General features: G+C 46.4%; 1 protein-coding gene across 1 annotated transcript in view; it reads left to right on the top strand.

Annotated features, from left to right (window-relative positions):
* Positions 1-25,798, top strand: part of LOC122398906 (hemicentin-1-like) — a 125,092-nt gene that overhangs the window by 75,400 nt on the left and 23,894 nt on the right. The window contains exons 6-7 of the mRNA XM_043399170.1: positions 4,854-5,005; positions 13,027-13,168. Coding sequence (XP_043255105.1) covers positions 4,854-5,005; positions 13,027-13,168 — 294 coding nt within the window. The remainder of the gene's footprint in view (positions 1-4,853; positions 5,006-13,026; positions 13,169-25,798) is intronic.

Raw genomic sequence — 25,798 nt, 5'->3', positions numbered from 1 at the left:
CAGTAAATATACTAATAGAGAAATCTATTTCGCGATCGATACGATTTGTTTTACAAGGCAAATATAATTTGGCTTGCAGAGAGTTGAAATCGTCGATTCCTTTAAATAGCGAGCGAGAAACTGTTAGCGGCGTCATCCTTGATGAGAGCATAACGATACGAGCTGCGGCTTTGCCAAATTATGGCAATAATATCACTTAGAATCGTGCCTGGTCTCGGCGAAATTTCACTTAAGTCGACAATTCGCAGGATCGGCGCATTCGGACGGTTCCGTAATGTTCGCTCGTTCCAGGACTAACCGACTTAATCTACAAACGAGCCATTTAAACTTCTCCCCGATTACTTTTTCCCTCTATTCCGTCCCCATTTCGCTACTTCTTTTCTCGTTTTTTTACACGACTTTTCTTGCCTTTTTCCCCCCGGACGCATTGTTCCCCGAGAGCTGAACGCACGAACCACGATACTTATTAAACGCGTGAATACGTCGCAAGACGTTCGAGGAAACCGACGCGCGAACAGAATTCTCCACTTTTGCTTCTCGACCCGATTTCAGACGTTTCTTTTTGTTGCTGGCGTCGCTAGCCGGCACAAAAGCCCTCCGATGAATTTAAAACGCGAATTACAGGAAACACAGCGGCGTAATGTCGAGGGAAGAGGTGGCAAGAAAACTGTAAAGATTATCTGGAGGCTGAAACGAGACCGTTAAAAACCAGAGTCAACCTCGCGGGCCCCGTTAGCCAACGACATGAATTTTGATTTACAAATTAAATCTCATCTTTGCCCCCAAGTTCCGCCGGCTGTAATTTTCCGGCTGTTTTTGTTTTCCCTCGCGTTCCCCACGACTTCTAATTACGCGGACGTTTTTTTCTTGCGGCGTGCTGCCGCGCTGCGTCGTTCCACTTTTTCCATTCCGTTCCAGCCGACCCTTATCGATCTCAATTTTTCTCTCGTTGCTTTTCGAAAACTTTTTTCCCGGTCGACGCTAACGGAAAGATGTAGCGATACGCGGTGAAAGAAACTTTTCTAATCGCTGACGCTTATAGCGGACGTTTTCCAAATCACTCGCCTCGAAAATATCGAAATATTGCACGCCAAGATTTATCAACAAATTTCCAAAGTATCTCTATGCAGGAAAAACATTTTAATCGAAATAGTAATTGTTATCCCACACAATTTTTATCTTAGTTACAGCAGTTAGGATCGCTGCTCCGAGCACATTATCATTAGCTAATGCTTCTTTAATCCGTCGAACAACATTTTGTTCGAAACAAACCGGAAAACACTTTGAACAATTTGTAGTTCAACTAAATTATTATCGATGAAACTTCGTAGCCGACTTTTCGGAACGGAAACGTTTGAAGTTTATACGCAATAAAAGGTACAATTGAAATTTCAACTCGATTTTCCACGAAACCATATTTTTTCAAAACGGTGTACATGATATGAAATAAACTGCGGAACGAATGCATTTCAAATTTAAAATAGACACGAGAATAACCAACGTCTATCGTGTCTCTGACGTTTTTCGAAAAAAAAAAAAGGTTAAATAGTTTTTTATCAAAGTTGAATTTAACCGAGTGAGTTTCACGCACGAATCAATTCTTTTGTTCGAACCGGTATAAAATGAACGTTTCTCAATGTTTGTTAAAAAACCATCCATCGCGCGATAGCGGCATTAATGCAGTTTTGCGGGACTATTTAATTTTGTTCATTCGGATAAGCCGTTATCGGGAAATCGTGTACACCGTCCAAGGTTGTTCACCGAAACACGCTGTCGCTCCTGTCACGCGCAACCCACCCTACATCACCAATGACACTTTCAAGTATTGAAAAATATTCTTGAATGTGCATTCTCTTGATTAAAAAAAAAATGTCTAAAAACACACGTTTCCCAGCGCATTCGGTGCAGTAATTAAGCCATCGTGTCGACGACGAAACAAAGCGTACTGTAGAAATTTAAAATAAAAAGTTTCCACACGAGCATTAAACGTAAACATATTGTTTAAAGCCATTATATTCGTACCCCTGTGACAATTTCCTCGATGAATTTTTTTCTATATAATTATGACGCGTTCAAACTATCTCTGACAAAAAAAAATCGTGTACCTTTTTGGTCGCAAAGGTGGCGTAAACCCTTAAACAAAATTCGCCTCTCGGACGGGAGAAGCGCAACGTTTTTGCAGCCTCTTCAGGATTCGTTCCGCGGGGGCCGGAAAAAACGAGGAAAAAGGTGCGAGTAATCGGCGAGAGTCTTTGTTTCATTTCCGGCGAGATGCGCGAAACGAGGAAACTTTTTGTTTGGACAACGAACGGGACCGCTGTCCCGAAACACGCGAAACTGTCAGGATCAGTAAGTGCATCAGAATTGTGGACAGAGGGGGAACAAAAAAGTTCTCCGCGGCCGTAGCCTGGCTCTGACACACTTTTCACCCAGCTAGGACGACGCAACGGCCCGCTGCATAACGCATAGTTTGCCCCTCCTATGTTCTCTTTGCCCCGTATTTTGTTTACCGCATCGCTGAAGGAAAATTTCGTGCCCGGAATTGCCCGGCGCGCGGCAAATCGCATAAACAAATCTCGCGTTTCGCAGAGTAACGAGATAACCGTGTTTGCGCAAACTCGATCTACTCGCTGTACGAAGTCATAAGTTTAATTACACCGATGGGTTTTCGCATCGACGAACTACGCGTATCGAATTTAAATAATTTACAAAATCGATTTCAATTGAATTTAACAACAGCCTATTCCCGCCTTTCATCTTAACGTTTACGAACACCACCGAGGATACCCAAAATATTACTCGAACGCGATTTGTGTAAATTCTCCGTTAAATTAAAGGTTTCGTTAAGAACTTTGCCTCGACTTTATGGAATTTCGATCGACGCGTTTTCAAGACGTGACGTGCCACACTTGATACATCCTTCTGTCTCAACATGTCGCCACGATTATCATCGTTAAATAAAGTTCAACAAAATGGAAAAGCCAGAAAGAGTAAAATAAAAAAGAGTTCTCTGAATTTCAGGGTCAGTTAGGACTTTTAAACCGGACGAACCCGAACGGAAAACTCTCACGACGAGGACCGGGAACCGCGAGTACCGAAAGAGAAATAGAAAAACTAAATGGAAAACGGTGCATCTCGCGAGCCTTTCAGAATGTAGCGACGCTCGTCACGCTGAAAGAAATAACTACGGTTATTCAAGTGGTCCAACCCCGTAAAAGTCACCTGGCACGGCAAATTTACGTCTGAGCAAAGTTTCCCCCCGGGTCTTGCACGGATCAGTGGAAAGTTGGGAATCTTTCGCCGCGCGGCTACGAGGGCTCCGTCGGCGGCCCCTCCGCTGTATTTATCTCCGCCGGGCTAAAGTCGAAGAAGTCGCGGAACGATCAGAATCTTTCTAAAGGCGGAACGAACCGTGGCCTCGTAACGAGCCCGACGAGAAACTTTTCTGCCGAGCGGCGGCGGCGGCGGCGTCGGCGAACGAAGAATATCCACGGATGCGAGGTCTCGCGATCGTTAATCGACCCGCTTAAAAGATTCAACCCCGTTGTCTCCCTCTCTCTTTCTCTCACGCTATCTCTCTCTCTCTCTCTCTCTCTTGCCGCAGAGTTGCGGGTACCGGAAACGCGTAGACACGAAGTAACGGACGCTTTAACAGCCGCGAACAATGGCAGATGATTACAGACCGGTAACGAGGAATGGTTACGCCGTCGCCGCTTTGCGTCAGCGGACGGTTTCCGAGCGTACGAAACGGCCGGAACGTTTAATTAATACTCGGTTATTTTCCCGTTGGTCAGACGCGTGCCCGCAATCTCGTCATCCAATTAATAACGAGTCACTCCCAGTGAAAGGCTACCGTCAACGTGACTTGATGGAATTCTCCGATGCGGAGAGCGTCGGTCTTCCTTTGTGCTCGCGCGAAGCCGCTAATTGCGACATTAACAGTTCCCATAATGACGTTTTTTCAAACTCGCGAGTTTCTCGCGACTCCGACGAATACCGTTGGGCGGAAGCTCGAGAGCACACCCCCCTCCCGTCCACCGCGAGCGTGAATTCGTTAAATATACTAATTGTAAACTATATTTGAAGCTCAACGAGGCGATCGACGCCGAGCAAATATACGCGCGATCCAACTTCAGCGGGCTTTCGCGTGTTTGATTTATTTACGGACCTGTTCCCCTTTGGCGCTAACCCGCAGATTCTTGCTACAGCGAACGCTTCGAAACGGGCCTCTCGGGGAATTGGAAATCCTCGATGAAACAATAAGGAACGATCACCCGCACCGACGGTTCATAATTATTTTTATCCCGCGGAACAATTAATCGAAACGTTCGAGAAACGACAAGTTAAACGGCGATTTATTGTGTTCAAAGTATTGCAAAGTCTCGACGGAGGTCTGCCGTTTGAGCCGGCATTTATTTCTCGATGAAACGAAGTCTCGCGAACGACTTATCGTTCTTTTCTCGCGGCGGACCTTTGCGTGTCTCGCTATCGGTATAAGTTGATCGTAATTGTTTCAATTCCTTATTGCTCGACGATAGCAAAACGATTTCCTTCGGACGGTTGGGGAATCTGAAGGCTCTCCAATTATCATGCTCGATAATCCTTATCGCGAACGACCGATCTCGAGGGTTTAATAAATTTTTACGGGCACGATGCAGGCTCGTATATTTCCAAGCTAATGTCCGTCTTTGCGTTTCTCTCGAGGATTTTTACAGGACGAGCGCCGAGGAAAAGGGCGACGTGAAACGAATTTCGCGATTTAGCCGACTAGAAACGGCTTTTTCCTCGGTCGCTTTAGTCCATCGTCGTAAAGCAATCCTTTGATCGATGCGTCTGTCGATATCTGCTTCCAGTGAAGCCGCTGAAAGTCGAAATTATGGGGAAGGACAAGATCCTATCGGCAGGGAAGAAGTACGAGACTAGGTGTCAGAGCACGGGATCAAAGCCGTCGGCCGTTTTAACCTGGTGGAAAGCTTCGAAGCAGCTCAAGAGGACGATCAGAAACGTGAGTAAGAGCAGATTGCAATCTTCGTACGAATCACGATCGAATCGATTCGAGCTTCCCCTTAATTAAATTACATCCATTACTCGTCGATTACAGAGCTACGAACGCGACTCGTGGAAAAATGAAAACTCGACCGACGAGTCCGATCACTTCCTCGTCAATTTTTTTGTCAGCAGATTTAACGTTTGCGGAAAAAATTAGAATTCTACGGTTTGAGGGTTGCTCGATACCGCAAACAAGTTTTATCGGCTTTTAATAAACCTCGTTGAAGAGACGCGATAGCATCGGAAGAAAGGGAACGTCGCGCGCGACAGAACAGGAAGAGAAATCGAAAAACGACGAGAGGCGTGACAACGTCGCGATATTTGATGTCCTCTAAACGAGACGGAGCGTTTTTTCACCGACGATTGATGCTCACCCCATCGTCCCGTTCGAGAAACCGTCTCAGACTTCAGAGGAATAAGAATAACGACTTGTCGATAACGATGCTCGATAAGGGGAATAAAGTTTCAATGACAGGTCGCGCGAGAGTGTTCCTAGAAATAAATTTGTCTCCTCGAGCATCCCCCGGTTGCCTCTTCCACGCGTTTACTCCCTTCCTTTGCATTTCCTTCTCCCCTCCTATCCCGCGGCTACCGTCTTGTTGCTCGAATCTGAAATTTCTTTCCTCCGGGCTCAAGTTCTGATCCAGTAAACCTTACGGATCCTTCTCGTCCCTTCCAAACACGGAAACAGGAGCGCAAGGACGGGGTCGCCCTGGAACTTGAGCCCGATGGATCAAACGCGTAACGAGTACGGCGAGGGAAAGCTCGGTCGATCCGCGCCAGCCACTTCCGGCAAGATTAAGCGACTCGCGAGCCGTTGTTCCGATAAAATTAGCCCCGACTCCCCCACGGATGAGCGGCTACGATATTGGGGCGACTAAGTGGATTTCGGGCGAAAACTGTAACGACGTCGTTGCGCCGCGTATCCGGGATAGATTGCCGATGAGATTGAAACTGTTAAGCAGCGCCGCACTCTACTTCCCCCCCTCCCACCCACAAATTCGCTCGACAATTTAATTCGATTCGTTTATACGGTACCGAACCCTTTGATACGAACAAAAATTGCTGTCGAGGCAAGGGAGATGATACAAAGAACAAACAAAATGGAAAGAAAGCAACCAAGTAACGAGCAAAATAGTTTGTGGGAATTATCCATTTCCAATTAGCCCTTTCAATCTATGAAAGACGAGCTCAGTGGCCAGTGACACAATTCATGTTCAGAGCTTCCAAGATTATTCAACGTTAACGTTAAAATATAATCGCCTACGGAACGAAGGAAGTTTCAAAACGTTTGATAATTACGAGAGATAATAATTACTTTCGAGGGGCTCTTTTGTTGAAAATAAATTAAATATCCGAGTAAGTTGCACGACGTGTCGCAACTTTTCCGATTGCAAGCTGAATCCGGTCGGAAAGTCCGATGTAAACTGTAAACTCCGGATGCTCGACGTAATCCTCGTCGCAAGAGCGTTTTTTTTTTTTTAAAGAGAGACGAAATCCTGAAGAATCGCGCGTTTCCGGTGGGTCTCGGGGGTGGAACGTGTAGGTGGCTCGTTGGCGCGCTCTAGAAATCACGGGTCGCGCGTACGCGTTGGGTAAATACGAGAAGGGCGGCACAAAGGGGTGTAGAGGAAGGGGTGAAAAAATATGCGTACCACAATGCGGCAACGGTGGTATGCCAACGACACGGCCACTCGTAACTCTCGACGCGTCCCGTTTCTTACGAATTACTCTTGGAAATTCGTTTTCAAATTCTCGCCAAAAGTATTTCGCGCTTGGGACCTGTTTTCTCACGCGTCTCGATTCATTTATGAAACTTAAAAGTATAGGATCGTTTGAAAATTCTATATTGCTGCAAACGTTCCGTGGTTCGATTTATTTGGTACGCGAGATAAAAGTGGAACGTTCGCGGAAATTATACAGGGTGTTCTGGGAAAAATTTTAATGGGAGATTCTAGAGGCCAAGAATATCAATTTCATTAAAAAGTTATTAACGCTTAAAGTTCTATAAACTATAATAGAAGGTGGACAAATTTTTCGGCAAAATTACAAAATTTTAAATCGCTTCCGTCGCGCGACGATTGATGAGTACGCGTTCGAAAGCGGAGAAGGCGGCCAAAAAACGACGAAAAATAGTTTATTGTTTATCGTGCGAAAAATAAACGTTCGCTTCGCCGCGTTGGAAAAAAATAAATATCGCCGCTCGACGATGCTCGGTCGAAATGTTTCCAATGGTTTTATTTTCTTATTTGAACGCGTACAATGATCGTAATCAAAATTTCCCGTCGGTTCGAAAGGGGACGATTCTATAATTATGTAGCCTCGGTATCGTTTGCAATTTCACGCGCTAGACTATGTTTCTCTCACGGTTGATCGTGCGTTGCTGATTTATCCAGGTTCCAATCAGATACCGAGCGGAATACATTATATTTTTAATCAGTCGCCGGTATTCCCGGATCGATGATTGATGAAAACGAGATTTCGAATTTTACGAAACACGCCCGATCGTTTTTCAGATCGACCGTCGACGCTCGGAAATGGAAAATAATTTAACGGAGAAAAAAGGAGAGCTATAAAGACACAGAGACGGCTATTTTCGCGATCCATTCTTTGAGTAACCTTTTAACGAAGACGGTCTCAAAAGCCGTGCACGAGACTGTCGGAATATTAAAGATAGAATCCATAAAATCTTCGGGGAAAAGAGAAAGAGCAGAGGGATCGTCGAGGGAAAAAATTCGTTGTACGACGCGAAGATCCTTTAAAAATGAAGCCTGATATTGGCGAATATGTTCCTCGCTATAGAAGCACCAACCTTGATCGGCTACCTCTAGGAAAGAGGTTTATAGTTCGTAGACGGTTACGAAGCAGTCCCACTGGACCGTCGACAAATCAATGACAAATGGAGCTATCGTGCCATAAAAGCTCATGGGTCGATAAAAATTCGGATTTTCCGATCGATCGATCGATCCTGCGTCAACGTCCGAAACTTCCTTTCCTTTCTCGATCGCGCATACCTATTTTTTTATCGGAAAACCTTCTCCAAAGACACTCGATTTGCAGTCTTGCATAAACAAAGCGTATAAAATTAAATCGATCGTGGAAACCGTGTTTTCTCTCGATTATCTTATCGTGAAAAGGATTTCTTGCAGAGAGATATTAATGTCGAGGCTCGTTCGTGCAAAGACTTTCGAAACGAAAAGAGAAGAAACGAGGAGAAGAATAGCCTGACAACTAAGGATACGGGGAAAAAGGCAACGCGAAACAAAGAAACGGAGAAACCCGTGGCGCGTTTCGTGATTTATTTAAACGAACGAAAAAATTAATATCGAGTCGGGAAGCCGGCAACGATATCCGATACACGGAAAACGCAAGAGTTCCCCAATGATTTATCGTCGCGTCGATGTTGCCGTTGCGATTGGATTAATAGCTTCATGGATATGACAGACAGCTTGATAATAATTTATCGCGTGCGTCCATGTAATTGGTATGAAACCACCTGGGAACAACTAGATTGATAACACGGGACCATCGGTAACCGTCGACTGATCCGCGGCGTGTAATGATGTTCGGGTAATCGCGATCCAGAAACGAATGTTTCGGGTTTCACGGGCAACGATCGTTTAACGCGTCGTTAACGCAATCTGCAATTAGGTTGCCGATTCGCGACAAAGCGGATGGCTGTTGAAACGCCTCGAGAAACGGGGGCAGGATCGTTAAAAGAGGACAAGGGGAACGTCGACGCAACGCTTTAATGCTTTTCGGGACGACGGGGATAAATGTCGACGACTTACGCGCGCGTTTTTGGCAGACTGGGGCGAAACCGTGGATGCTGCGTCGACGGAAACACAACGATACCCTTTGTGTAGGCTGATGCCGCATTTCGGTCGAACGGTCGCGGCGCGAACGGAAAGAGTGCTTTGAAAACACAGCCCCCGCGGATCAAAGAGTTAAATAACATGGAATTAACGAGCAGGCATTTCGAACAACTATACGCGAGAACGGTTCCCCGTCTCGTTACGGGATTAAAAAGCTCTCGCGTTTTCTCTCCGCCATCGACCAAATCAAAAGAATCCGCGAATCGGAAGCGATTCGCGACGCTGACAAACGGCCCGCGAGAAACCTTCGAACCCGAACCATAAATTATCCGTAACGAACGACGCTGCTTGAAATATGCAGACTGACTCGGAAATCTATGCTCGTATTTCAGGAGTTGAATCTATGCGTGAATAATCTAGGAACGTACGTGTCATGTTTTCAAGTACGATCGATCGGAAACGCCTAAAAAGTACCAGGCGTTCCTCGAGCAGTGTCATAGTCCATGTTGTGTATTTAAAAAAAAAAAAATAATAAATTTCCTCGTGTTTGGGGAAAGCAAACTACCGGATCTTCGACGAAATTGGGTGTCGTATTTAATCACAGGATCGTTTTGTGCCAGTCTACGGCGACGTCGTTGGAAACCGTACGAACGACGACCACGGTGGCCGAGGTGGCGCCGTCTAATTCGGAGAATCCATTAGTCGAGACGGGAAAGATCGTTTTGCATCGTACTTATCGTTGGAAACGGTGACAACGAGAGTAATAGCGAAGCAGCGACTATAATAGCCGGAGAGACCGCGCTACGACGGTGCGCGATGCAATTCGCGAACAGTCTGGCTGCAAACTGCCGTTATCGTTTGTCAATGGAACGCCTGGTCCGGGTCTTGTCACTTAACACCAACCATCAACCAGACGGTGGAACGGTAAACCTCTAAAAACGAACAAGCAAATTGATCGAGAACAAGCAATCATACCAAATTTACAACAAAGCCAGATTTCGAACAAAAATGAGTGCTTCGAGTCTACAGAGATCATCAACGTAAAAAAGGAACGGGGACAACGAAAGAATCGATGGTTTTGCACCGCCCAGTGTACTATAACTTTTACCCAGTGTTCTCTCGCGTTTCCCTCGTAAGAAGAAACACGGATGCCGTAGAACGACGGTCTCTGCAAGCTCGTATCGTTTTTATGGTGGAGCAGAAGCATGACAGCGTGAGAGACGAGCGAGTGGGTCGCGCATAATCTCGCTCGTGCCGACCCTTTAATTTCTCGTCGAGAATATTTCGCGAGCTTCCTTTTGGAAAATTTCCACCCCCGTCGCTGGATCCGGAGCCGGCTAATTTTCATGGAACACGGTAGCAAAAAAAAACGGAGGACTCGACGAATCTATCCGTGGGGTTTCGGGTTTCGCGACGCGGAGTCGTTATTCGGAAATTCCCGGAAGGCAAGAACGCACCGGGAGCAGATTTATCTCCGGAGACTACGATTTTCGGAGTAATACCCGGAGGGCGCAGCTGGCTTTTACCCGCGAATCTGCGTTTCAAGCTCGAATTTGTCGCAGTTACGCGTATTATTAGTACCCGGGGATTTTATCGCGACTAGTTATTAGCCGACGGAGTTTTATAGCGTCGAGCTTCGGTCAGCCCGATTTCAGATTCCTCGCGTGCTGGCCTGCTCCTGAACGTTTCCGCCAAGAATTACGACCAGGCCCCTCCTCGCTCTTGCGAATTTATTTTTCCTGCCCGGGTATGCGAACGTCGCGATCTCGTTACGTAATTTTTTAATCTATCCGCCGAGGAATCTGCGGCCTCTTCCGCATATTTTCGCCGACGATAAATCATTTTTGAGAAATATTCCGCGCCTCGATCTCCACCGTTTATCGTCGAAAACGGAGAGGCGATGGAAGCGTCTGGAATTAGAGGATAAAGGAAAAACCGACAGCCCGTATGGAAACAGCGTCGGTGGAGAACAATTTACCGGGGCATCCGGGAGTCCGGAAAAACGCGGTAGCTTGTTTCCGATACGGGTGAAACCACCAGGTGGCACGAGAAACACAAACGACGCGAAATTTATGCGTCGAGGGGTGTGTGTACGTAGGCGACAGTGTGCCCGATATATCGTTGAAAGAATTCCTTGACCGGTCTGCGTCCTTTGCCATCGACCCAAGTAAAAGAGAAGTTAATCCCAGTCTTTCTAAACCGCAGCGATATCGTGGCACAAAGGGACCGAGCGCTACATAAATTCCTCGGTTTAAAACCGGCGCTGGTCCTTTGCTTCGCCAAGCAAACCACCTATCTAAAGTAATCCTTGATCCTACCTAGCCAGGATTCGTTTCTACTACGTCGGTCGTTTCGGTAAAATCCATCGAGACTCCACCAATGGCAGGAAGTCGTTAACGCGACGAAAAGAAAGACGCTGTTGCGCGTTCACGATGACCCGGGATCGAAAAGGACGGAATAATCGGCAAACGGCGATCGATCGATCGCCAACGGAACGAAAAAACCGACTGCAAAAATAACCCCGGGAGCGGAGCACGCTACGAGCTATGCGTTTCAAGAAGCATCCACCGCTAATCCGTTTCAATTGCATTTAACCAAGTTTTGACGAGATTATAAGCTTTTCAAGTTAATGAACTCCGCCGGTGCGCGAGCTCGTTCATTATTACGGGATTCTGAATTTTTAACTATCTCTTTGCAGATCCTTCCCCACTTACAACAAACAGAGAGCCAACGTTAACGCAACTTCGATCAGCTATTATATTATTACAGGTTTATGCTCGCGTTTCGCATAAAAGATGCTTTCAACCCATAATGCGCCAAGCATGGTAAACCAACGACCCGGGTAGACCATTATTTAACTTCAGTTTATCTGAGCGTGGTTAATAATTTTTGCAGACTATTAACCGAAAGGAAAGTACGTTTTCCTTGGATGAAACGCGGATAAAGTTCTTTTTTCTTTTTCACGAGGATTTGATTTTCATTTCGAGGAGTCGTAGTCGCCCGAGAGAGGCGATCCCGATTTTTGTTCGGGCGAGAAAGGGGGCGAAGTATACGGTACAGTCGCGCGTATTTTTCATACCCGAATCTACGTGAATAACGATCGCGAAATTTCACCGGAACCGCCATAAATTCGCCACAGAAACGTTTCGGCTCGTTTTCGAGGAGATTCGGAATTCCTCGCATCGTACACCTCGTGGCGTTCGTTTTTGTTCGATGTACCCGATGGTCGTTTTGGTCGAAGCAACCTCTACTTTCCCGTCGATGCGATATTTGCGTTCGAAATTCCGGAGGTTTACGATGTTCGACATAACACGTCGAACCTTTCGACTAATTTGTATCGAATGGTAAAATCCAACGATGGTCGGCGGCGGCTTTTAAAACACAAAACCGCAACGCGTCGCGATAGTTTCGTTCTTGACTTTGGTTGGAATATTCAAGTCGATTCCTTCGTTCCTCGTTCGACGGAACAATGAATATGTAATAAACGGATGACGTTCGGGTACCGCGGGAAACGATGCAACGATTAACAATGGAAAGGGAAATGCGAAGTCGAGCGGGCAGAGAGCTCCTACAACAAAAAATACAAAAGGTGGAGGAATTAGCATGACGCGACTTTTCTCGAGTGACGTCGATTCTCATGGAGATTTAATTCTGAAATTTAGTACAATTTTAGAATTTCCGATAGAATTGGCGATATCGTTATTGGACATTCCAATGTTCTACTAATTTCGCAGCGATTTAACTCCGAGGTAGTTGTACGAGCATTCGCCCCCTATATTGCTTGCGTCGATACTTTATGTCTGTACGCGACACGCGGCTAACAATCACAGACTTGCGATTTACACTTTGGGATTTGACGCACCAAACATTATTACGAATTCGGTGCAACGGTGCTCTCCTAAAGAACATTCGTTATATATTATTTCGATCTCGTAATGGTTCTTTGATATCGACGGGAAAATTTTTTGCTAAAATAAATACGAGCACGCGAAAAAAAACTTGACTTCTATAAAGATCGAAGGGTGCTCGAAACTTTCGAGCGGCAGTGTATATGGAAAGTATTTGCCCCCGTGTACGCTCAAGTACGGCTTCGATGTATAGGTATCGATGTCTAGCTGTGTTCTATTCGAGTGTGTTTGATGTTCTCTCTGGATTCGATCAGTTTCAGGAGGACGGGACGAGCGTGAGCATACTGCAATGGACACCGTCGGCCGAAGACGAGGGAATGTTTCTCGTGTGTCGGGCGACGAATCCAAAGCTGCAAGAGGCCGGTATCGAAGAACGATGGAAGCTGAAAGTGCACTGTGAGTATGTTGACAATGCTATTTTCAACGATCGAAACGTATCGAGACTCCGTACGCCGAGGCATTTGCAAGAATCCCGGAAAGCGCTTTTACGTGTGCTTCGCGATATCGGCAAGGTCGACAAAAATTTCGCGTTCGATCGATTTAAATGCCCCGACGAATTCGAGACCACCGTTACGAGATTTCGATTAGGACGAAACGCTACAAAAATAATATTCGAACGAAGCGATCCCTTTCGTATAGCTGCCAAGAAGCATCGATTTCTCGTAGAAACGCGAACACGTTTCGCGTTATTGTTCCACGCGGAGAATGCATTCTCGCGATGTTAATTGCATCGGAAGGGCCCGGGATATTCCTCGCGATAGATCGTTGTTACAAATTGCAGGATTCTGTTTTACGATCGAGTCGTCGGTATTAAACTGTATCTTGGAGGCAAGAACGCGATATAAATCGCGGCAAAACACTTGACCCGGTTCCCCAGAAACGTCGAAGTGGGGAAAAATAAAACTGGTTACCGGCAGTGAAATCTTATCGCTGCACGCGGGGGCCGTTAATTACGCGCGGGACTATTAATCATCGTCGCTGTCTTCCGAAACGCGAATACGGAAAGTCGTATCACGGTTACCGAACCGTTCTTGTTTCCACCCATTAATCCATGAATATGGTATGCAATTTGCCGACGCGTTTGCGTAGCTGCGTGTCACCGCGACCCGTTCGATAGAATTCTATCCATCGTCGAGCAACTTCGACTCGCGTTCTCGAACACGCGACTGTATCAAAGACACGATACGGTTGCCGCGTCTAACGTGCGATATAATCGCGGTCTCGCGCCCGGGAATCGTTTGATTCCAAGTTAATTTGATTCGATGGATTTCCCTAACGTACAACCGTGCCACGCAGCTGCGCGAACGGCATATAGGGAACCTTACTACGAAATTACATGCCAGCCAATCTGTCCTGGCAGCGTTTACCTGCATAACGTAAGCCAGAAACGTCTGCACGCTGGATACAGATACGAGCTATCGTTATCCGTTTATTTACGACTGCGTGTCTGATCGGCCACTCGATGCGTCCGCCATTATCCTCGTTTGCGGTGTGTGCGCGCCTATGTGAGAATTTGGCATTAGTCCGTCACATAATCCCGTGTCGTCCGAATCCCAGAAATCTGCCCAGAACCACGAAAACGTAACGATTTCAACGAGTATCCTCGACTCGATAGAGCAGCGCGCGGTCGAGCTTTTGTCAGTGTTTTAAATTTTAAAAACTCACAAGAATTTTTTGCCTTTTTAACAACCGACGAAGAAGCAAACGACAGATTTAATTGGCAAACCCCATTTAGCAAATAAAAGAAGATTTATTCCGGGAAACGAACCCGCGATATTTCAGATCGATGCACTAGGTTGTACGAAATAATATTAATGCAGTGCAGAAATTTTTTTCCACGCTCTATGCGCCGAGTGCTCGGAATGAAATTATTCCACGGGTCAAAGGGTCTCGAAATAACGTTAAATTTCGTCCCGGTAATAAACCTTTGGCGTATTCTCGCTAGAATCGGTTCTACGATTTCAATAGCAATTCCCCCGGCGAATTCGCCCACGACGAAGAATCAATTCGGAGATACGGAACGGCGGCCGCGATCGGCATAATCCTGTAATAACGCTGCAGGCTAACGGGCAGGCTAAAATTCGAACGCCTGCCATTAAGTACACGCGTGTGCGCGTTATATCGAAAGGCTAACGGCAGAAAACGTCTGAAACGTTGATAACAATTCCGAGGAAATTCCGAACACCTGGTCACTGTATCCGTTACGTTTCACCCGTGGCGTTATGCACCGGTCATAACCGTGGCAGGGGCTGTAAATAGCTTCAAAGTTATTTAAGCGTGCCATAGTTCACGCGTGGTGCCGGTGGGTTCCCTGTTCTTCCGAACCGCGTAAACACCCCAATAAAATATCGCGTTTCGCGGAGGATAAACGGAGGCAGTCGGTCGTAAATACGTGCAGAAGTTCGCATGCATATGTAAATATCGTTAACGCGACCAGCGCAGCCTCCTCCGAAACGGAATAAAAAAAAAGGATTCGTCGCGTAAATCGTTTCCATATTTTAACATAATCCACCGACGGAACGGTGGATGTTCCTCGCGCAATGGAGTATCCCCCGGGAGAAAATGGCCGGTCATTATTGTTATAAAGTGGCCTATAACTGTACAGTTTACCGTACCTAACGATACAGGGGTGTATCTATCAACGTCAACCTCGAGCCGTCAGTGGTAACGATACGTGCTTCATCAGACATGGCTCGCACCGGCACTCCGCACATGGTTTATTTCGTTCGTAATGCCGGCGCCGCGCGTCCAACGTATCCCGATGATCGAGAAATCTGCTCGAGGATTATACCGACGAAGGATGAGCGACACCCGGACCGGGGGTGGAAAAAAAAAACCCGGAAGAAAAACCGTGCACGTAACCCGACCCCGTTGTTCGTGAAACGTTGAAAATTAATCGCGGACGATCACGCGGTTCGGCTGACCGAGCAATTTAAATGGATCCGACGACCAAATACTGATCCAGCCAACGACCGTGGCGAATTCCCGTACAAACCGAACTGGTCCCTCTCGCCTACCGTGTTCTACGCGTCGCGTCTAAATTCGAAGCGCAAGAATCCAATTTCGAGACGATCGCCGGCATCGATCTCCCACTGTATTAGTCAGAAAATCCGCGATCGTGGGATCGAGGAACGGTTACCCTCGAGGCGCGCGAATTCGAACGACGATAAGAGAAAACTCCGATTGGCTACAAGCACCGGGGAAAGGGGGTGTGGGGGAGGTAAAAGGAGAATGGGTCAATGGCGTCGGTCGTGTCACGTGGTTAACGATCTGTTCAGTCGCACGAGAACCGTCGTCCCGGGTGGAATGCAAGGCATAGCGCGTGTTCATTTGCCGGAAAGCTATTTCCTACCTTCCATTACCGGACGGTGCCATACCACATAGTATTGAGTTCGTATGGAAGCACGCGTACACGTGATCTCTCATCTGTACGTACGATCGAATCTCCACTATGCTCGGGGTGGCCATGCCAGAATACGAGGACACGCGCATGCACCTGCACGTGCACTACCGTGTACCGTGGCAGGTAAAACGGGTCCGCGCGTCATCGTTCCACTGACTATCGTAGATTGATATGCGTCCTCCCGTCGACGGACGTGTTATCCGACCCGTCACGGGATTCTCTTCGCCGGAAGTAATGCAGCGAGATCGAGAATAATTCCGGTCCAACTTTCTGGACCGTTCGCCTAAATATTTCACGCGTCCCCGTTAAGCGTCAACCGTAAACATCGTCGCCAAACGACGCTTCTACCAACCCTGGTAATACGGAGTCATTTTTACCCAGACGTAGCATGAAAGTCTACTCGAGAAAGGTAGAAAACACCGTTGAAAAATTTATAAAAGTCTTCGAGTATTCCACGAAGCCAGACCACGAAAGTCTACAGTTTTGAGCACAATTTTACCCTGGAACCCGTAAACTGAACATTCTATGACGGGGCAAAATTACTTATATTCGAGAGTCTCGTTCTCGAAACGCGACTATTAAGCCGGATACACGCGGAGGTTGGTATCCGTCGATGTACGGACGATGTAGACTAGCTACCCCCGCCTCCGACGTCCCTGGAATTAGTCTCGGCCTGCCTACCGCAAAGCTTCTCGCATTATATCAGAAACTCGGGACCAAGCCCTAACATAATGAGAAGAAGATAGATGAAATTTGATCGTTATTATCTCCCTGGCTCAGAATCAAAATGAAACGCTATCACCTTTAAAACTGTTAATTTTAGGTTATCCTCAAGTCGATCAAACGTCGTTGAACAAATACGTTTACTCCCCAGTTGAATATCACCGAGACTTTCGTATCGAAAGTTCCGAATCGAGATTCGCGATTATTATGCGCGGAGGTCCGAGACTCCAGTTTACGACCGGGTACATAAAGAACCGAGTTTTACGATACGAGAATATCTTGGCGATTCGACGTTGTTCTCCGGTCAACGCGTGGCATTTTGGACCCATTCGAGATCACCATGATGTAGCGTTCTTTGATTCGTCGAGAAATCTACGGTCGACACAATTTCGACACGATAGAAAGAAGTAATAGACGTGAAAGGAAATGATTTCTGGGTGCTCGGTTACGAAGCGGTACCTAGGTCCGTGGCAGGTTACCGCCTCCACAAATCACTGGGCGCGATAAACGTTCCGCGTCGGTTTTACGCGGTTATTTATCGCGGCGTGCGGCTAAAGGCCGAGAGCTGTTACAACCCCGCGGGTTGTATGCTTGCCTAGATACTCGCGGGTTCGCGCGTATCGTTTTGTCCAACGCGCGTTTCTCTCCTCTTTCGTTCTTTCATTGTTCGAGCCATTTCCCGCGTATCGAATCAACTAACGCGTTCGTCTTTAACCCGGATCCCTGCAAACCGTTTTGTTTCGTGAACAGTAAACGAGCGTTCAAGAGCGAACGATCGAATCGATCGCGCGACACCTTGGCCAACTAATAATAATTTTCGCTGTTCTTAGGACATACGTTGCAGATACACTGGCGTTCGCCAATTATTCCGGGTGTTCCTTGCTCGCGCGAAACGGACAAAGTTTCGAAACGTGTCTCCCGGAAATTATGAATTTAGCATCGCGGAAATACCCCGACTCGGGGGGGTGGAACGTCTTAACGCGCCAAAGAGAAACAAGGCACCTTGCATCTAATTAATATCAAACGCCATAACTGCGCGACTAGCCGAGATAAGGAACATGACATTGAATACGCCCGCCAAACTGCGGATAACTGCTTCCTCTCTGTCGCGTCGCAAGATTGGCCACGTTCGCTCCGATTTCTCCGCCCTTGGAAACCGTACTCTTCGCAACTAGCAACCGAAATTTTAATCGCGCGAGATCGACTCGACGCTACGTAAAACGTGCTAACGGAAAATAAAATATTTACGCGAAATTTCGCAACCTGTCATCCGCAGATACCCGCGAAGAAATCTTTGCGACACACACGCGAAACGCTATTACGCAAACGCGTGCCAATCTAAAATTAGCACTCTATAAAGTGCTGTGTCGCGGAAGGCGATGGCGAGTCGATGGCCTCATTGCTTTGCGCGACACGGTAAATCTATTATCGTAATAGAAAATCGTTAATTACGCTACGTCTACTATTTCGTTGTCGTTGAAGTTCATTAGCTTCGAGCGAAAGAAAACAAAAGAAACTGGCAGATCGATTCGACGGCCGGGAGAAATTGGTCGCGCGATTCAAAATTTTGATCGAACTGGTAACAAAATTTCGAGTTAACCTTTCGTATCGAGCGTACTCGTTTCGCAGTAACACCTGGCGGCGGTAATCTCGGTGAAATCCAAGGGCGGTTTCAACCATCGTTGACTTTATCGAACACATCGTGGCGCTGAATGATAAGCGTAACAGCCGGCCGGTGTATGAAACGTTTCTCGATGAAACACAGAATAGTTCCGCCGGTGAGCGACGCCGAGACTCGGGGCTGAGAATGCTCGTAGTTCGTTATAGCGTTATAGTTATAACTCGACGGGTTTGTTGAAGCGTGCTTAACGACGCCGTACAACTTTGATTGGCTACGCAGACTTCGACGGGCCGCAACTTCCGGTTTACCGCCGTCCTTGCGTATTGTCCAAACAAAGGGATTCTCGCCCGCCGACCACCCACCGCCCATAATTCACGTTCGCGTCTAGATGAACTGCCGAAGCCCAGAATGAAATACGTCTCTGTGTTTGTTCAAGTTTCGCCCCATTGTTACAGACGTGATTACGGACCGAACTGCGAACGAATTCACTAAGTGGGCATCACGACCCATCGATCACGATTTACATCCGAGAGAATTTCGACCAAACAACGCGATAGAATATTTCGAAACTTCGGTTTACGATACGATCGTCTGTAGTGCATCTTTTATCCACGAACAAACGATCGTTCATAACATCCTGCTCTAAAAATAATGACCTTTTAAACTATAAACGGAGAAGATGCTGGACAAAATTTGCAAAAAGGCAACTCTGTGCTAGACGTTGCTTCGTTGGCGTAAAATTCTATGGTTCTGTCGCGTTTTATTATCGCGTCCTCGATGGCAATTGACGGTATCGTAAACCCACTGCGCCACAATCCTAGTTAATGATCGCGAGTATACAACTCCGGACCCAATTTACAAGATTTCTTGCAGGATAAAATTCGCGCAGCACCGTTATCAAAAATCCGTTTCGTACAGTCTGTATAACACTCGAGAGGAGGCATCGCGTATGCTCGACTGCACGAACTCTGTCGAAGCTAACAAGCTGTCTTCTTATTTGTCGCTGGGACGTAAAAAGTTGGGATTTTCTCGTCGTTTCCGCGCGCTTGTCCGTCGAATAAACGTATTTGGAAAAGTTTCGAGCGCGACTAACAGACGATACGTACGACGAGCCGTCTTATAATCGAAAAACGAACGAAGTATGCTCGTTCGTAGGACCCCTCTGCCTGATATCTCGCGACGTTCGTGAGAACGGAACATCCCAGCCGCCGTGCACGACTTTCGCGACAAGTTTCGCTGCCAAAGTTTACGATCTTCCGCGATTTCCGCGCACACCTAGCGAACACGGCGAGATGCAGAACGAATTTCACCGCGTACCGAGTTTTCCTCGTCCCCTCGAACTCCCAGCGGCGCGTTTATTTCCAACAGTCGAGAGCCCACTCGTCCCCCCGTCGTCTGCTTTTCGCCGTGCCACCTTTATTCGCAATAATTTGCGCAAGTGGAAAAAACCACGGCTCGAATAACCGGTGGTTTATGTTCCGACATGGATCTTGAAATTCGAAGCGTGACGCTAAAGAGCAAAAAGTACGGGGAATAAAAAAAAAAAATTATTCGCCCAGGATTAACGGGTAGGTTTCTGTGCTTTTAACGTTTCGAAACGGAGAAACAGAAAACCCGGTCCCTCCGGTTCGCGCGACCGGAATGAAATTTACGAGGCGCGACGTCCCCGTTGTTATCATCGTCATCGGTAATAATTATTCAACGCGGCAGCCAATACATCATCGTTTTGAATTTAAGCTCGGCTTAAATGCACCGTCCATCATGCGGAGACGATATACCGCTCGGTAACCGGCGTACGCTTAATTCTATTCTAAATTTTAATCTTTCATACGCGTTGCTCATTATTGATGACACCATATGGCCGGAAATGGAGAAATTTTAACATATCCGTCGCGTTTCGATCGCTTCACGTTGTTTTTTTTTCGCGTAACCATCAGCCGCAGACCGATCGAACGAAATCCATCGCGTTTCCAAGGTAATTAATGTTTAAACCGACGCACGCGTGAACACGCATTCCAATTTGCGAAGAATATTAAACGAACCGAGCGAAAGAATAATTGAAACCCGACACAAATTGTTCCAGGTTTTTCCGTTTCCTTTGCTAATCAATCACACACGTACGAACCAACAATTTAATCGAGAACCTTGGGCGTCTACCGCGCAATATCGCGACCACGATTCGCGACTCTTTCTCATTCCCACTCTTTTCTTCTTGTTTCTAATCCTCGTTTCGGTGTCTCTCAATCTTCTTGCACCCCCGTGCTTACCATCATCCATCACCCTGTTCCGCCATCGCGACTTCCTCTTTTTCAAGCCCGTACGAAATTGTAATTACGCATATATGTAATCTCAAAGTTATCTATTATGCATTAGTCTCGAAATCGAATGTTTGTACGGTTCGAAAATTCCCCAGTAACGTTTCTGTCGTTGAAAAGTTCGTTTGAGCGATCGAACAACATCGACGTCGACTTATTTTTGCGACCAAATAACCGTTTGAAGAGTGCTTTTCACAGAGTTTCGATGAAACAGAGCGCATAGGATATGTTCAAATTACACGCAACTCGATTCGGATTTTGTGTTTTAAGATGCGCGACGGTCCCAAGTCGAGCGTGGCTGGTAAATTTCGTCGTTTAATCGGGAACACGGTGGCCAACGTAAGCGCGTGTTACGCTTGAAATGAAAACCGCTCGAACCAGTGAATTTTTAATTCCCCGACAACCAGCGGGTCGCGCTCGGTCGTTTTAACAGTCAACAAGTCAGACCTCTTTTCTTTGCAGCGAAGCAATTCCGGCAGCGTGCACGAAATCCTTGCCGCGTTTCAACGGTCCAAAAGCTATCCAGAAGCACTGTACTCCTTGAAAAGTAATTTACGTGTGGCAGTGTTCAAAAAAAATTTCCAAGTATTAACCTCGGGCCGCGTTTACGTTAAACGAATGCGATGGATAACAAGCTTACAAGCCCTTCCGTTAAAACCAGAAGGCAAATCGTTAAACGATACATCGAAAAATTGCATCTTTTTATCAATCCGTTTGTGAAGTTAAATTCGTCGTAAAAAAATACAGAAATCATTCGTTTGCAGCTTTCCTATATTTCGAATAGTTTCCGAGATATTCGAGCAAATACGTTACGCGGACGATGGCAGATAAAAAAATAGAGGTTAAATATATCTGATTAATTAAAATCAGCGAATAACGGTTCGGTACGTTCCCTTGTGAATTCAAGAAAGACCTCGATACCGTGAACCATATAACATCCCTATAGCAAAATTACGTGGCTACGTTTCGTGTACGTTTTTTTATCTTGAATCTCCTCGTTTCTCACCGGCAGATATCAAATTATTCGTTTCAATAATTCATACTCTGAGCCGGTTGTGGTTTCATCTAGAGTTCCACGGGACAAACATTTACACTTCCAGCATATACCACCAATTATACTTGCAACGAACTCGTTCCGAGAATGTGCTCATACACGAGCACGGTTTGCCTCCCTGTCGATTTCTTTGCGGAACCACTCTTTCAAATCGAAACACGATCTCATTAACGAATTTCCCTCGTTTTTCTATGCAATTACTGTAATGAATACAATCGGAGTAACCAGTCGTTTGGGTATAAATAAATTTTCCTGTTCGGAGATGGTTCAGCGTGTGTTCGACCGCGAGGAATTCGTCGCCATCTGCAATCAACGCGTACGGAAAATACAATTGCTGTTCGTTTACGCGGCGGTACGACGAAATCGATTTCACGACAGGGAAGATCCCGCGACGGTCCGCCTAAAAATTACTAATTGCGGGATCGTAAATGCAGATTCGATTAATTCGATGCGACGATGGCGACGATGACGGCGACGGTGACGGTGACGGTGACGGCCGCGTTCTCGCGAAAATATTGCACCGAAATTCGAACCGATCGCTACCGTCGCTCATCAATCACGTTTATCACAGCCGTGCTTTCGGATTTTTCTTTTCCCTGGCCGGTTTTTCATTTCTTGTTGACAACGACGCGTCGAACAAATACAGCTCGACAAGAAATCAATAAGCGGACGAATGGCAGGGGAACGAGCAATAATATATTCGACGCGAAAGCCACCAACCAGAAACTGCGGAGTAAATTCTCTATCGAAAGGAAAAAGAAAAGAGGAATGAAAGACCCATAATTCGATGTTGTCGTTATTATCCGCGACTCGAAATTTGTCGATTCGAAAACTGCATTCATCAAAGGATGGAAAATTCATGCGTTCCCAAATGACATATACTAACGCGTTGTTCGTTAACAGAGTCGTTAAATACAAATGTATCGTCAACGATGACTTGGCTCGTGCACGTTTATAAATCTTTAACACTCTGGCGGGTCATTAGGAGTTGTTGCACGCAGTTTAGAAATTCCCTGCCCTCGCCTTGCGGCTCGTAGGACAAGTTGAACTTACCCTTACGGGAGGCAGCTCTCTTGGCCGACGTTGCAGGCTGCAGTGCAACCCGAAACGTCATTTCCGATGGAGCTACCAGCTTACGCTCGGTCCCAGCAGGATGGTCTTTCGACCGATTCTTAAGCCTGCACTGCCACAGCTACCATCGGTAGCCGCCTGCACTGGCAGTCACAGGCCATTCTTTTTTAAATAATTATCTTCGAACTAAATTTACTTCCCTGTTAAAATAGTCTAAAACCATGTAAATTACTCTGACGGTCTACTGTCATGTAAAAGCACTGACAAATTCAACGAAATCCAAAGGAAGAAGTTGAACCGTGGATAAGTAACAAAGAGAGGCATCGACGAGTTTAAAAGATTTAATAATAGCACACCTTGGAAAGAAGCGAGAGTTTCTTCAAGCATTTGTTCGCGTCTTGAAAAGCCATGAGAAACATTCAAGATGAACAAAGGTTTCGCTCTTTAGCGTCACGCTGCTGTGCTAAATTCCAAAAGCAACTTAAAGCCTACCCGGTAAATATTTAACCCGACACGCTGGCAAGCCAGCGCGTCCGTTCCGAGTATAATTATCGCTAAAAACTAGAGTTAAAATGGCGCCGGGGGCTTTAATCCGTGGACTGCGAAACTTTTCTCGCGCCCTCTCGACCTAAAACGTACAATTTGCTTCTTTCCCTCGCGCTGCCCGTTCTCTCCGCGTGCAAAATTCACCGTCGACACGACGACTGAACGTCGCTGCAGACGTTAGTTAGCCACGGCACGATTACGCGTCCCACTTTGCGCGACAACTCTTAATCACGAAGCAATCTTCGAATGGTCTGACACGCAACGGGACACGGTCAGCGCGTCGCTAAATGTCGCGAGGCAAACACATCCCGTGTGGCGTGTACAACCACCGGTGTGCGTGTGCCTCCCTGTTCCCACGTATATGCATACGAATACGTCCGTTGCGTTTGTGCGCGTGAACATCGCGTATACAGTCACCGGTAGCGGTGATGAACGAGGAAACACAGCTTCTACTCGCATGGAAACCGTACCACCCCCGCATCCGAATCGAGAGGGTTGGCAAGGGTTTCCGGGTGGGCGTCTCTCGAAACACATTACGAGAACGGCGACTGTCTGCGGTGACGAGCCAAATTCCTTCGACGTTCCTTCCCTCCTCCAACGGTATTTACCCCTTTTCCTCGCGGTCGAGCTCCTTTACGAGGCTCGTTCGATTCCCCCGCGAGAGACTAATTCAACCCTTCGCGTTTCAAATTCGACAACAATCGGACTAACTGCACGAAGGAATTCCAAATATTCTGTTTTAACTTTTGCACCACGGTATACAAATTTGAACTCATTTTCAAATAAAATAAACAATTTATGATCCAGCTTTATCGCACACCAGCCGTATAAACAATAGGAATTGCCGAAACTTGTTTTAGTATATAACGTTTAAATAAATTGCAAAATAAACATAGAAGACAGCATAAATTATAATAATTAATATATTCATCGGATAGGGGATGAAATGCCCTTTAAAATGAGCGTTTGTACATGTCGATAGCTTCATTAGTTCCGGAGATATAGCGATTTTAATTTCAAGTCGATGCGGTGGCCAGTTTCGGAGATAGGATTTGTTTACGTTTCGTTGCGCTCGCGCGAGTTCATTCATCTCGCGCGCGTAGATAGTAAACAGTGCGTAGTAAATTCTTGGAAATACTACGCTCGAAACTAGGTCACGACAGTCACGTTCGCGGAGGAGGTCAGCGCGACGCACGTGCGACAAGGAGGCCCGACGCGTCAGACGAAGACAGAGATAAAAAAAATTACCATTTACATAAATTACGATATCTCCGAAACGGAAAGTCGGATCATCAAAAACCAAAAACCACTTTAAAGGGGAAGGTTTGCCGCTTCCAACGACGGCTCAATAATGCATAAAACACTAGTAGTTTCGGAACTACACGCGTCTAAAGTTTAACTATCTTTAATGCTCGTTGTTAGGCGCGGCTGGCCGTTTGCTTTCGTTGCTTTGCAAACGAATACGAGTCGATCGATTCAATCGTGCAAAATAATTGTCCCGATCCAAAGGAATCGTGCTTTCAATCCGCCCATTCCCTTTGAACAAAAAGCGGGAACACGGAGCGGTAAAAGAACTTTTTTTATATTCCATTTTGAAACGTACAGCTGTCCGACCGGTCGTTGGAACGAAACGCGACGACCAAAGAAACACACTAATCTCGCAAAAACGATTTTGGGTAATATTTTATCCGCCAGCGGACCGCCCGTCGCTCGAGAAAAGGTTGTCTTGCGGTTGTTATAACTTCGCTATTTTTCTCGAAAAATAGCGAGAAAATGCAAAGAAAGACACCGATTCTTAGAAACATTCAGAGGGGATGTGCGTTTCACAGGGACGCGTAACGATTCGACGTATCTAAGTGTTCGTCGCGCGTGTCGAAACATGACTTTACGCGTGCCTGATTACAAACACTCGACTCCCCTTTGGGAAATGCAATCGTAGAGAACCGGGATATTCGAGTAGCAAGTACGGATCGCTGAAAGCATTGTCGAGACAATTAACATGCAACGCGCAAAGTTAAGCGCGAGGTTGACGGAAATCAGTATTCCAACGCGATACCATCGATATCAGAAATATCTAAGAACGAGAAATGACGAAAAAACACAGAATACTCCACCACCGTTCGAGGTAGAAATATAATAAAAAAAAATAGGAAACGAGAACTAGAATGTTGAGTAAAAAATAAAAGCGTGCAACGGGCCTTTCACCGTGGCGCGGTAATACGAACAACGTATTCTTTGCTTTACGAGAGGTCGCTTAAATTTTATGCAGTTTCTTCCGACACGCTTCTGTTCC

This window comes from Colletes gigas, unplaced genomic scaffold (genome assembly GCF_013123115.1).
Source record: "Colletes gigas isolate AHSC1104 unplaced genomic scaffold, ASM1312311v1 Colletes_gigas_Sc00012, whole genome shotgun sequence".
In the NCBI taxonomy this organism is placed as follows: domain Eukaryota; kingdom Metazoa; phylum Arthropoda; class Insecta; order Hymenoptera; family Colletidae; genus Colletes; species Colletes gigas.
Note: the sequence above shows the minus strand (reverse complement) of the source record. Positions and strands in the feature narration are given on the sequence as shown.